General features: G+C 39.1%; 1 protein-coding gene across 1 annotated transcript; it reads left to right on the forward strand.

The window, feature by feature from the left end:
• The first annotated feature begins 8,488 nt into the window (after positions 1-8,488).
• On the forward strand, positions 8,489-10,780 carry LOC122043060 (protein NRT1/ PTR FAMILY 5.10-like). Its single transcript, XM_042603506.1, has 3 exons — positions 8,489-8,658; positions 8,763-8,980; positions 9,534-10,780. Exons 1-3 carry the CDS (start codon positions 8,532-8,534, stop codon positions 10,692-10,694), a joined length of 1,506 nt encoding a protein of 501 aa, XP_042459440.1. The 5' UTR covers positions 8,489-8,531; the 3' UTR covers positions 10,695-10,780.
• Positions 10,781-11,119: the final 339 nt, after the last annotated feature.

Here is an 11,119-nt window from a genome sequence, read left to right on the forward strand (position 1 = left end):
CTTCCGATACTCTTGTTCATGTCTACGTGCTATGCGTGCGACCCTCTAGGTTTTATACACGAAGGCAGTGTAAATCCATACACAGACTAAGGTAACCGTCTAGCAACAGTTTTTAGCCACCCAACGCGATAAAATTAATATCAGTCATAAACTGTAAACCACTATGAACCGATTACTGTGTAATTCAATCTCTTCATCTAAAGCCTACATCCCAATTAATTCGATACATTATGCATCATTACCAAATTAATTGTTTTACTTGATTTCCAAGATATAATAGACTCCTCTTGAATGATAAATCATTCCTCCCATGGCCATGGATTTTGAGTCACTAATATCTCTATCAAGCGGCCAGGATGCTAACTCCTAATCCAAGAGAGCGATGAATCCTCTATTGACTCAACACTATTCTCTCTACGTTTTGTCATACACCCAACTACCGTATTAATCACAATCCGATTAAAGACTGCTTTTAACGGCGTCAAAGCACATAACTATACGCATAGAATAAATGAAGGTCTCAAGTCAAAAGATCAGTTACACTCGTTCATAAGAGGAATAACCAATGATGCTTAATATGTGGTCTCCTCTTGAGCGGATCGTGTCCAGTGTACCTCTAAACTCAAGGCACCCCCAAGTACAACTTGGATATCCATCCCTCCGGTCTATCTCGACCTAGTCATACTCAGCGTTGATCTAGATATCCATGTCCCCTCTAGATATCTATCCGATCAAGGACTGCTTTCAGATTAATATACCCATTAATCTGTGGGACTTTATCATTAATCATATACGTACAGAAAAGTAAATAATTAATGATAAATTCTTGCCTTTATTAAATAATTATTATTTATCCACAAAATACATAAGTAGTGTCTTGGCACATAAGTGCATACACTAACAGGATTATATTGGATATGATATTTATAATGTGGTGACTGGTTTTCAACTAATTTCTATTTGTTTTCTGTTATTTCAGGTATACTGATTTTTCCGAACTCTTATTTCTAACCCTGTGCAATAAGGTATCTTGAATTTAGGTTTTTACTGATTGCTATTGATAGAATAATTTCATTATATTTTAATTATATAATTGAGTTCATCTTATGACTATATGCGTGATTAGTTTTACATGTTTAATTAATATTGTAAATTTTTGTTTTTTAGGTTATAATGTATATGAATAAGGATTGGATGTATAATAGGTTGTCAAATGAGTTTATTAATGATGAATTTTTTATCGGAGTTGAACAGTTTGTGAACTTTGCTAAGCGCCATCCAGAATGTTTGGATGGAGAGAAGTTAAAATGTCCATGTAACCATTGCAAATGTAGAAATACGACTTTCCGTGATGCAGATACTGTGAAAGTACATTTATGTAAAAAAGGATTTGTTCCAAATTATTATAACTGGTATTGTCATGGAGAATCTTATGTGTTTGAGCCAATTGGACATTCTGGTGCTTCGTCATCTGCTCCTATTGCTCAACAACAATGCAATCAATGGTTTACGATACGATGAATATGTTTGATCATAGCAATGTTAATGAAATACCAACACCTGAAGTACAACATCTATATGACATGTTAAAGGCTAGTGAAAGAGAAGTGTGGAAAGACATTCCTTCTAGTCATTCCCAACTATCAGCTACTGCAAGGTTGTTGAACATTAAGGTAGAACATCATTTCTCAGAACGATGTTATGATGATATTTGTCAATTAATGTCAGAGTTGCTCCCTTCTGATAATATAATGACTGATAGTTTTTGCAGTACCAAAAAATTGGTTAGGGGATTGGGTTTACCTGTTGAAAAGATTGATTGTTGTATAAATAACTGCATGATATTTTGGAATGAAGACAGTGAGCTGAATGAATGTAGAATGTGTAATCACCCTCGTTATAAGCAGCGCGGTCGCATATCATGGAAGAAGAACAAGAAGTTAGCATGGAAATGTATGTACTACTTCCCGTTAACCGCTAGATTGCAACGCTTGTATGCATCTGCCGCAACAGCAAGTCACATGAGGTGGCATCATGAGCATGTACATGAAGGAGATATAATGTGTCATCCATCTGACTCACCTGCATGGAAACATCTTGATACAGTATTTCCCTCCTTTGCAATGGAACCACGTAATGTAAGATTGAGACTTTCAGCAGATGGATTTCAGCCATTTGGTCAATCTGGATAACAATATTCATCTTGGCCAGTCATATAAACACCATATAACTTGCCGCCATGGATGTGTATGAAAGACGAATTCATGTTTCTTACAGTACTTATTCCAGGTCCAACGAATCCGAAGGATAAAATAGATATTTTTTTACAACCTCTGATTGCTGAGCTGAATGAATTATGGAATGTAGGATCAGAGACTTATGATATTGCAAGTAAAACTAATTTTACCCTGCATGCTGCTTTATTATGGACAATTAGTGATTTTCCTGCATACTCAATGTTGTCAGGATGGAGCACTGCTGGTAAATTAGCATGTCTGCATTGCATGACAGAGTCTGATGCAATTTCATTACCTTGCAGTGGGAAAGTATCATGATTTGATAATCATCGTAAATTTTTACCAGTTGAGCACCCTTTTAGGTGAAATAAGAAAGATTTCATCAAGAATAAAATTGTCAAAAAACTTCCGCCATCCATTAAGTCAGGTGAAGAAATCATTGAGGACATAGATAACTATGGATTTGTACAAGTAACTCAGGCTGGTTCTGATGAATTAAATAAGTACATTGTTAGGCATTACAAGTGTGGTTGGAAGAAAAGAAGCATATTTTGGGAGTTACCATATTGGAAGTACTTGCTCATTCGACATAATTTAGATGTGATGCACATTGAGAAGAATTTTTTTGATAATATTTTTAACACTGTGATGAATGTTATGGGCAAAACTAAGGATACAATAAAATCACGTGAGGAATTGAAACAATTAGTTAACAGACCTGAGTTGCATCAGAATGAAACTACCGATAAATTTCCAAAGGCTTGTTATACATTGGACAAAGAAAGTAAGCAAATATTGTGCAGAAATTCCCTGATGGGTATGCCTCGAATATGGCTCGATGTGTGGATATGAACAAATTGAAAATATTTGGAATGAAGAGTCATGACTGTCATGTGTTCATGCAAACACTTATCCAATAGCTTTCCATGACTTACTTCCAAATAATGTTTGGCAAGCACTCACAGAATTGAGTTTATTTTTCAAAGATTTGACATCGAGGGTTATTATGACAACGGAAATGCTTCGGCTAGAAACAGAAATACCTTTGATTCTATGTAAACTTGAACGCATATTTCCACCCAGCTTTTTTGATTCACTGGAACATCTACTTGTTCATTTACCATATGAGGCACAACTAGCTGGTCCTGTGCAATATAGATGGATGTATCCATTTGAACGATTTTTAAGAAGATTAAAGAATAATGTTCGTAACAAAGCAAGAGTTGAGGGGTCAATATGTAATGCTTATTTAATTGAAGAAGCATATTCTTTCTGCTCATATTATTTTCCTGATAATGTGAAAACCAGGCATCGTAAATGTCATCGAAATTTTGATCATTCTTAACCAATAGACACAGAGATGCTTTCTATTTTTAAATTTTCTGGTAAGACAATGGGTGCATCCAGTTGTAGATGGTTAAATCCAAATGAATATCATGCAGCAAGGATATATATACTCCTAAATTGTGACGAGGTCAAACCCTATTTAAAGTGAGTTAAGTTATATGATACATTTTTCCCGTTATGTAATGTTGGTTATACCAAATGTAATTTATAATTATTTTTCTTGACAGATTGTACGAACAACAACTAGAAAATCCATCAATAGGTGCAAATGAGGTGGAGAAGAAGATAGAGACGGAATTTGCACTTTGGTTTGAAATCTATGTAAGTTAGGGTATAATTTATTTTGATAGTATGTATATTACTTTTTGGTTATATCATACCTATTTTCTTAGGTAAAAGAACGTAGAATTTCAAATGTACAAGATGAAAGGATAAAGAATCTGGCATCAGGACCTCTTCGTAACATAAGACTCTTTTCTGATTACTATGTGAATGGCTTCAAATCTCACATTGCACAACGCGATTCACATACAATAACCTCTAATTCAGGTGTTTGTGTAAAGGGATATTCCACCAACACGGGTATTGAATTTGATTACTATGACAGACTTGAAGAAATCATTAAGGTCGAATTTCCTGCTTTACCCATAAAAAGATGTGTGTTATTTAAATGTTCATGGTATGAAACTATAAATGAAATATATTATGATGTTGTTGGTGGAAGCAAAAAAAACGCCCTCTACGGCCTTGGCTCTCATGCACGAGTTGCATATGATCATGAGATGGCTCCTAGGGCTAGGGGTCGACCTAGTTCTTCCACTGGTATGCAAGAGTTACGCCTAGAAAATCAAGCCTTGAAGGATCGGGTCACAGCAGTAGAGTCGTCGATAGATGATCGGGTCAGGTCTACAGTACAAGAGTCTGAGCGATTGATAGAAGATCGGGTCAAAGCGACAGTTGAGCGACAAATGAGAGAATTTTTTGATCGGTATTCAGTAATGAGTCCTTCTGCTTTTCCAACGCCGCATCATTTTGATTCACAAGAGACTTAGGACCCAAACAATTCTGATAAGTAGAAATTCTAAGGTGTGTTAGGCATTTAACTTTGTTTATATATTTATCATTCCCTACATTGATCTTGGTTCTTATATTTTTTGTAATTTTACTTACCAGAACATGTTTATTCATTCATTCTTTTGTTACTTTAATTTTTTATTTGCAATTGATCCTTTACGTCTCCTCTTCACTTAATGTGCAAATTTATATTCTGTTATTCATTCTATAGAATGTATACAATTTTGTTTTCCATAATTAAGAAGTTGAAATACTTGTTAATCAAGTGCATTTTCTCATTTGTTATCTTGCTAATATATCCTTTCGCTTCTTCAGTATGGTGGTTTCGTTGCATGGCTCTTGACTACATGTGTGGGGTTGCTTCTCTCTTTTCTAAGGTATCCAACTTCATTGTTGCAATGCCTTCTTACATTTGTTATCTTATTAATCCGATGTCCTTTATATGTGAGTCATTTGAATTATATATGCAATTATATTTGGTGGTTGGTTTCTAACTATTATCTGTGCTAGTCTTTTGTAGATTATAGTTGGAAAGTAAATTTATGGTCAAGGTAGTGATGAGAAAATGCTAGAATGTGACATTACTTGTGTAATAAAAGGATTATTCATTTAGCCACTCTTATGACAATGTTTACTATTTGTTTAATAGATAACACTTGAGTTGTTTATTTACGGTGAAGTTGTTGATATTTATGATTAAGTTTCATATGCTTGTTTTATTTAATAATATATCGTGTTTTATTTTATGCAGGATTGAACACTAAATGTTGTTATGGTTCTATTGTGCAGGTTGACATTTTGGTGATCAACATTTTGATATGGTTGTAATATGGATATGAGAGATTGGATGGTAGACATGTGGATATTATGTTATCGTGCACTTTTCTATTTAATATTAGATATTTGATATATTTGGATATATTTATATGATGTTGGATATTGTTGCGATATGTGAAATTTTACAAAAGTTATTGTGTTGTTTACGTGTGATATTTTGTTGTAAACAGGATAAAATTTTCTAAAACATCAATTGCATGTAATTATATTTAGGCTGTTGTTTAGTGATTTCGATAGCAGTTTAGTGATCGAATTATATAATTTAGTCACTGTTTAGCGACCGAATTATAAATTTCAATGGATGGTGCTATCTCACCAGTAAAAATTAGGAGTTAAAAATTTAAATACAGGTCGTTATTTAGCGACCGACATTTAAATATCGGTTGCACAATAGCTATCGAATTTTAAAAATCTGTCACTAAATAGCGACCGACATTTAAATAGCGATCACAAATTAACTACCGATATTTAATATTCGGTCGTTATTTGGCAACCGTCATTTAAAATTCGGTCGCTATTTAGCCACTGGTGTTTAAAATTCAATAGCTAAATAATGACCGAATATTAAATATCGGTAGTTAATTTGTGACCACTATTTAAATGTCGGTCGCTATGTTTTGCGCTCACCAATCACAACTGTCAGACCACAAATTAGTCGGTTACTATATTAACGACCGAATTTAAATGACGGTCCCTATTTTGTGAAACGAAAAAAATACCGTTATTTAATTTGCGACCGAGTGTAATTCCGGTGGCTAATATTAGCGACCGAAAATATTCAGTTGCTAAATATAGCGACCGACATTTAGACCTAGTCGCTAAATTTAATTACGACTAAAAAATTACCGACATCGAATTTCGATCGCTAATCGGTCGCTAAATAAGTTTAGCGACCGATTAGCGACCAAAAATTCGGTCGCTAAAAATGATATTTTTTGTAGTGATCGGAGCAACGGAAGAGCTAGAGTGGAACTATGATGTTGCTAGAGGTGACTTTCAGGCAGAAAGCGCCTTCAACCAACCATGGAAAACGTCTTTCATGATCATGGAAGGCACCTTCGACCAGACAATTTGACCGTTGACGAAAAGGATAAAATTTTATCCTTTGTCTCGCTGGAGGCACCTTCCAATCCTACAGAATATGCTTTCAATTTACGGATAAAATTTTTCAAGAATTATAAAAAACTAGACGTAGGAAAGAGAAAACAAGTTTTCATTTGATCTCCTAACCATAGTTTACATTTTACAACAAGTTTAAAAAATTGTCTGATACGGATTTCCTCGCTTCATCTTCGCATTAGGATGGAAGTGCTTCTAGCTATCCCTTATTGTGCTCTCGTACCTGCAAAGAGCCTCAAGATATCTATCCTCAAAATTTAAAAAGAGAGGCACTGGACTTATCTGCAGGGATTTAGATGGAAGCTCCATAATCATGCCAACGCTCAAAATCTTGATGTCGCTAATTTGCTAACCTTAAATTCATTTCTATCGATGTATTAATCCTTACTTATTGTATTCTTTTATAAATTTAATATCTGTCTTTTTGAAGTGCTTTTAGAAATTTCCCATATGAGGCTGTGACCGCCCTACGTAAGATCACACTTGCAGATCACAAGGACGGATGGATCTAGTGATTAACATATAAGATATTGTCATCATGAGATTTAGGTTCGAATTTCGATAAAATTAAGATAAATATCTTCTTTATGTGTTAGCCACTAGTAATCATCCATGATTTACCTCTTTCATGTTAGTCCTGAGATGAATTAATGAAGACACTAAGACAAACATATTCATTTTTTTACCACCACAATCATCAATCACAAGGACATTTAAATGTCACTCAGCGCATATTATATCTAATAAGTTTAAATTATTACAATCATGATTTTTTTGAGTTATCCGGATAACTGATGATAAAAATTGAATGTATAAATTATTAAAAAAATAGCAGTCGAGCACAAGGTGGCGGCGGCCGTGAGCAGTGAGGTCGACGTACGCGGCTATTTGTTAGGCAAGAATAGTGACAGATTTAAGTAAGGGCTGTTTGGGCTGTTGCTGGTCCTTCTATGGATCATTTTTTTTTTCCAAGAAGCATCAGTTCAATTTAATTTATATTTATTTATTATCTATATAAATTTTATTAGGTAATAATTTTTTTAACAAAATAAATAATTATTAAATTTAAAATGAAGGCGTTGAATTAAAATTGAATTGAGTGGAACAAAAATACAAAATCTGCCGCTACCGCTGAGCACGAAGTTGCTGCCCTGCCTGCAGTAGGTGAGAAAGGCATCGGCTTTCATCACATTGGCGTAGACAAAGATCTCCAGACGGCTTTGGCTTGTTCATAGACTCGACGGAACAGCCGCAGGGTTGACTGCCACAACCTAGGTGCCGGATCTCCCTAATGTGGTTACGGGCAACGGGAGAGGGGAGAAGGAGAGGGGCAGCCGCGCAGGAGCAAAATAGAAGAGGAGATGCCAATGATCGGATTGACTTAGGACGGAGAAGGCTTGGTCAGTGCTACAAGAGAAGTCCTCCCTTGAGGAGTCTAAGCATGCTTCTCGCTCCTGATTTCGAGCGGACAAAAAATGTAAGGATAAATTTGAAATCCATCTTTCCCTTTATTTTTTTTTACACGTAAACAAACGAAAATATCTTGATTCCTTCCAGTCCGTCCATTTTCCCATCCGCGGTTCGGAATAAACAAGGCATAAAAGGGGAGACAATGAAGACGGGTAATTTGGGAATTAGAATGGCTTTTTCATAAATGAGCAGATTCGAACGACTCCGCCATTTTATTATTACGCCGACGATGACGTCAGCACCAACTTAAAAAAGAACAAAAACCTGGTTTTCCAGCGAGGCCTGCGTTCCACTGCTCTCTTCTTGTCCACATCATAGTTTCGCATTCCACATCTCTTACACTCTTCTATACCAAGCTACTATTGGATACTAGGCGAACACGGGTAGATATAGGTATCTATAAGACGTGGTTTCTTTTGCGGCACTTCGCAACAGAGAGAGAGGGCGATGGACGACGGAGCTCTCCTTCTTCCCCACGGAAGCTCCGACATCGTCGATGGGGTCTTCGACTACGCCGGCCGCCCCGCCTCCCGCTCGGCCACCGGCCGCTGGATCTCCGCCGCCTTCATCATATGTGAGTACTGATCGATCGATTTTTCCCGATCATCTCATCCCCTCGCATCGTTCTCTTCTATTTTCCCCTTTGCCCTAATCTCGCCGCCGGCAATCCGTTTCCAGGGGTGGAGATCGGCGAGCGGTTCAGCTACTACGGTGTGTCCAGCAACCTGATCTCCTACCTCACTGGCCCGCTGCGCGAGTCGACGGCGACGGCGGCCGCGGCCGTCAATGTGTGGAGCGGCGTCGCGTCTATGCTGCCTCTCCTAGGCGCTTTCATCGCCGATTCCTATTTCGGGCGCTACCGGACCATCGTCGGCGCCTCCCTCCTCTATATGCTGGTCCGTCCATCCTAATCTCATTATTCCTTTTATTGGATAATTACTAAAAGGCTCATGCTTTTTTTTCCAATTTGTTTTCTTCCAAAATTAGCATAAAAACCAGAAAAATAATTGAAATCAAAATGAATTAAATAAAAAAGAGGTGATAATAAAATAAAATATCACCCCTATCACTCTTTCATTCCACCTTGTTGTCCGTCTCTTATAAAAACATAAATAATAAGGAAGATTCCTGTACATGGTCCTTTTTTTGCAACTTGATATTAAAAAAATTAATGGCAAACGAATAGGACATTGAAAATAGACCTCGTTAACTCGTTTTATATTTTTATAATTCAAATTGTTTGAGTGAGGGCCTTTAAGATTTGAAAAGATAATGAGGCCCTTTAAATTTAACAATCTACTTACTTGTGTTAATATGCTTTTTTTTTTTAACTTTTATGAATTATGATTAATTTATGTGCAAGTGAAAAATATTAATTGGAGATTAATGATTAATTACCAAGCTAAGTTCATTTCCTGTACCATCCGCTAATGGAGGGAAGAACCGCAGGGATTGAGCTTGATGACGCTTTCTTCCCTGCATTCATCGCCGTGCGGCGAGGCTGCCACCACGGACCCCGCCGACTGCGCGCCGGCGCCCGGCCAGGTGGTCTCCTTCTACGCCTCCCTCTATCTCATGGCGCTCGCCCAGGGTTGCCACAAGCCCTGCGTCCAGGCCTTCGGTGCCGACCAGTTCGACGACGACCACCCTGCCGAGCGCGCTGCCAAGAGCTCCTTCTTCAACTGGTGGTACTTCGGCCTCATCGCCGGCGTCCTCGTCGCCAACCTCCTCCTCACCTACATCCAGGACTACGTCAGCTGGGCCCTCGGCTTCGGCATCCCCTGTCTCGCCATGGCCGCCGCCCTCCTCGTCTTCCTCCTCGGCACCAAGACCTATCGCTTATACCCGCTGTACACCAACTCCTCGACGAAATGCCCCGGTGATGGCCGGCGGGGAGACTTGAAGCGGTTGCTCCCGCTGTTACCGATATGGGCGACCTCTCTCCCTTACGCCGTCGTCTTCTCCCAATCGCCGACGCTCTTCACCAAGCAAGGCGCCACCTTGGACCGGCGCCTCGGCCCCAACTTCGAACTCCCGGCGGCGTCGCTCCAAGTCTGCTCCAGTGTCGCCATCATCACCTTCGTCGTGGTCTACGACCGCCTCCTCGTCCCACTCGCCCGGCGCCTCACCAAGCGCCCCTCCGGCATCACCATGCTCCAGAGGATCGGCACTGGGATGTTCATCTCCCTCTTATCTATCGTTGTGTCCGCTTTAGTCGAGATAAAGCGGCTCGAAGTCGCCCGGGAGTCCGACGATGGCGTAGCTCCAATGAGCATGTGGTGGTTGGTTCCGCAGTATGCGCTGTTCGGGGTCGCCGACGTGTTCACCATGATTGGGCTGCAGGAGTTCTTCTACGACCAGGTGCCAGAGGCGTACCGAAGCCTGGGGCTGGGCCTCTACCTGAGCATCTTCGGCGTCGGCAGCTTGCTCAGCGGGGGACTGGTGTCAGCTATCGACAAGATCAGCAAGATGGGTGGCGGAGACAGCTGGTTCGCCGACGACATCAACCGCGGCCACTTCGACTACTTCTATTGGCTGCTCGCCGGACTCAGCGGAGTTGGGTTGGTCCTCTTCTTGAACTTCGCTAAGGCATATGTGTATAAGAAATAGGAGGTGGTTGATAATGAAATAAATAATGACACCATAATCTCGTAAAAATAAAAATACAACCAAAGGATTAAGGATTATTTTAATCACGGAAATAGTATCAAATATTTATTTATATATATGATAAGGACCACACTGCACAGTTAAATATTGAGATGGAGGTCAAAGTCAAGATGATCAATATCAAGATGTCAAAAGGTTCATCTATCGTGTTCTAATGGATGTCGACTACAATGGCCGGTTGGGGCAAGCAGTATCCAATCGGCAAGAGACTTGCTCGAGCGAGTTAACCGTCTATCTCGGGATAAGACGGTAAGACATCCAAACGTTTAGTGCGGAACGACAGGACGCTGAAGAGCTTGTCCGATCGGGAGGGACAAGTTACTACGCCTAGTCACCATAAGAAAGATCAACTGAGGCCTATAGAG

The sequence above is a fragment of the Zingiber officinale genome, chromosome 2A (assembly GCF_018446385.1).
Source record: "Zingiber officinale cultivar Zhangliang chromosome 2A, Zo_v1.1, whole genome shotgun sequence".
Lineage (NCBI taxonomy): Eukaryota > Viridiplantae > Streptophyta > Magnoliopsida > Zingiberales > Zingiberaceae > Zingiber > Zingiber officinale.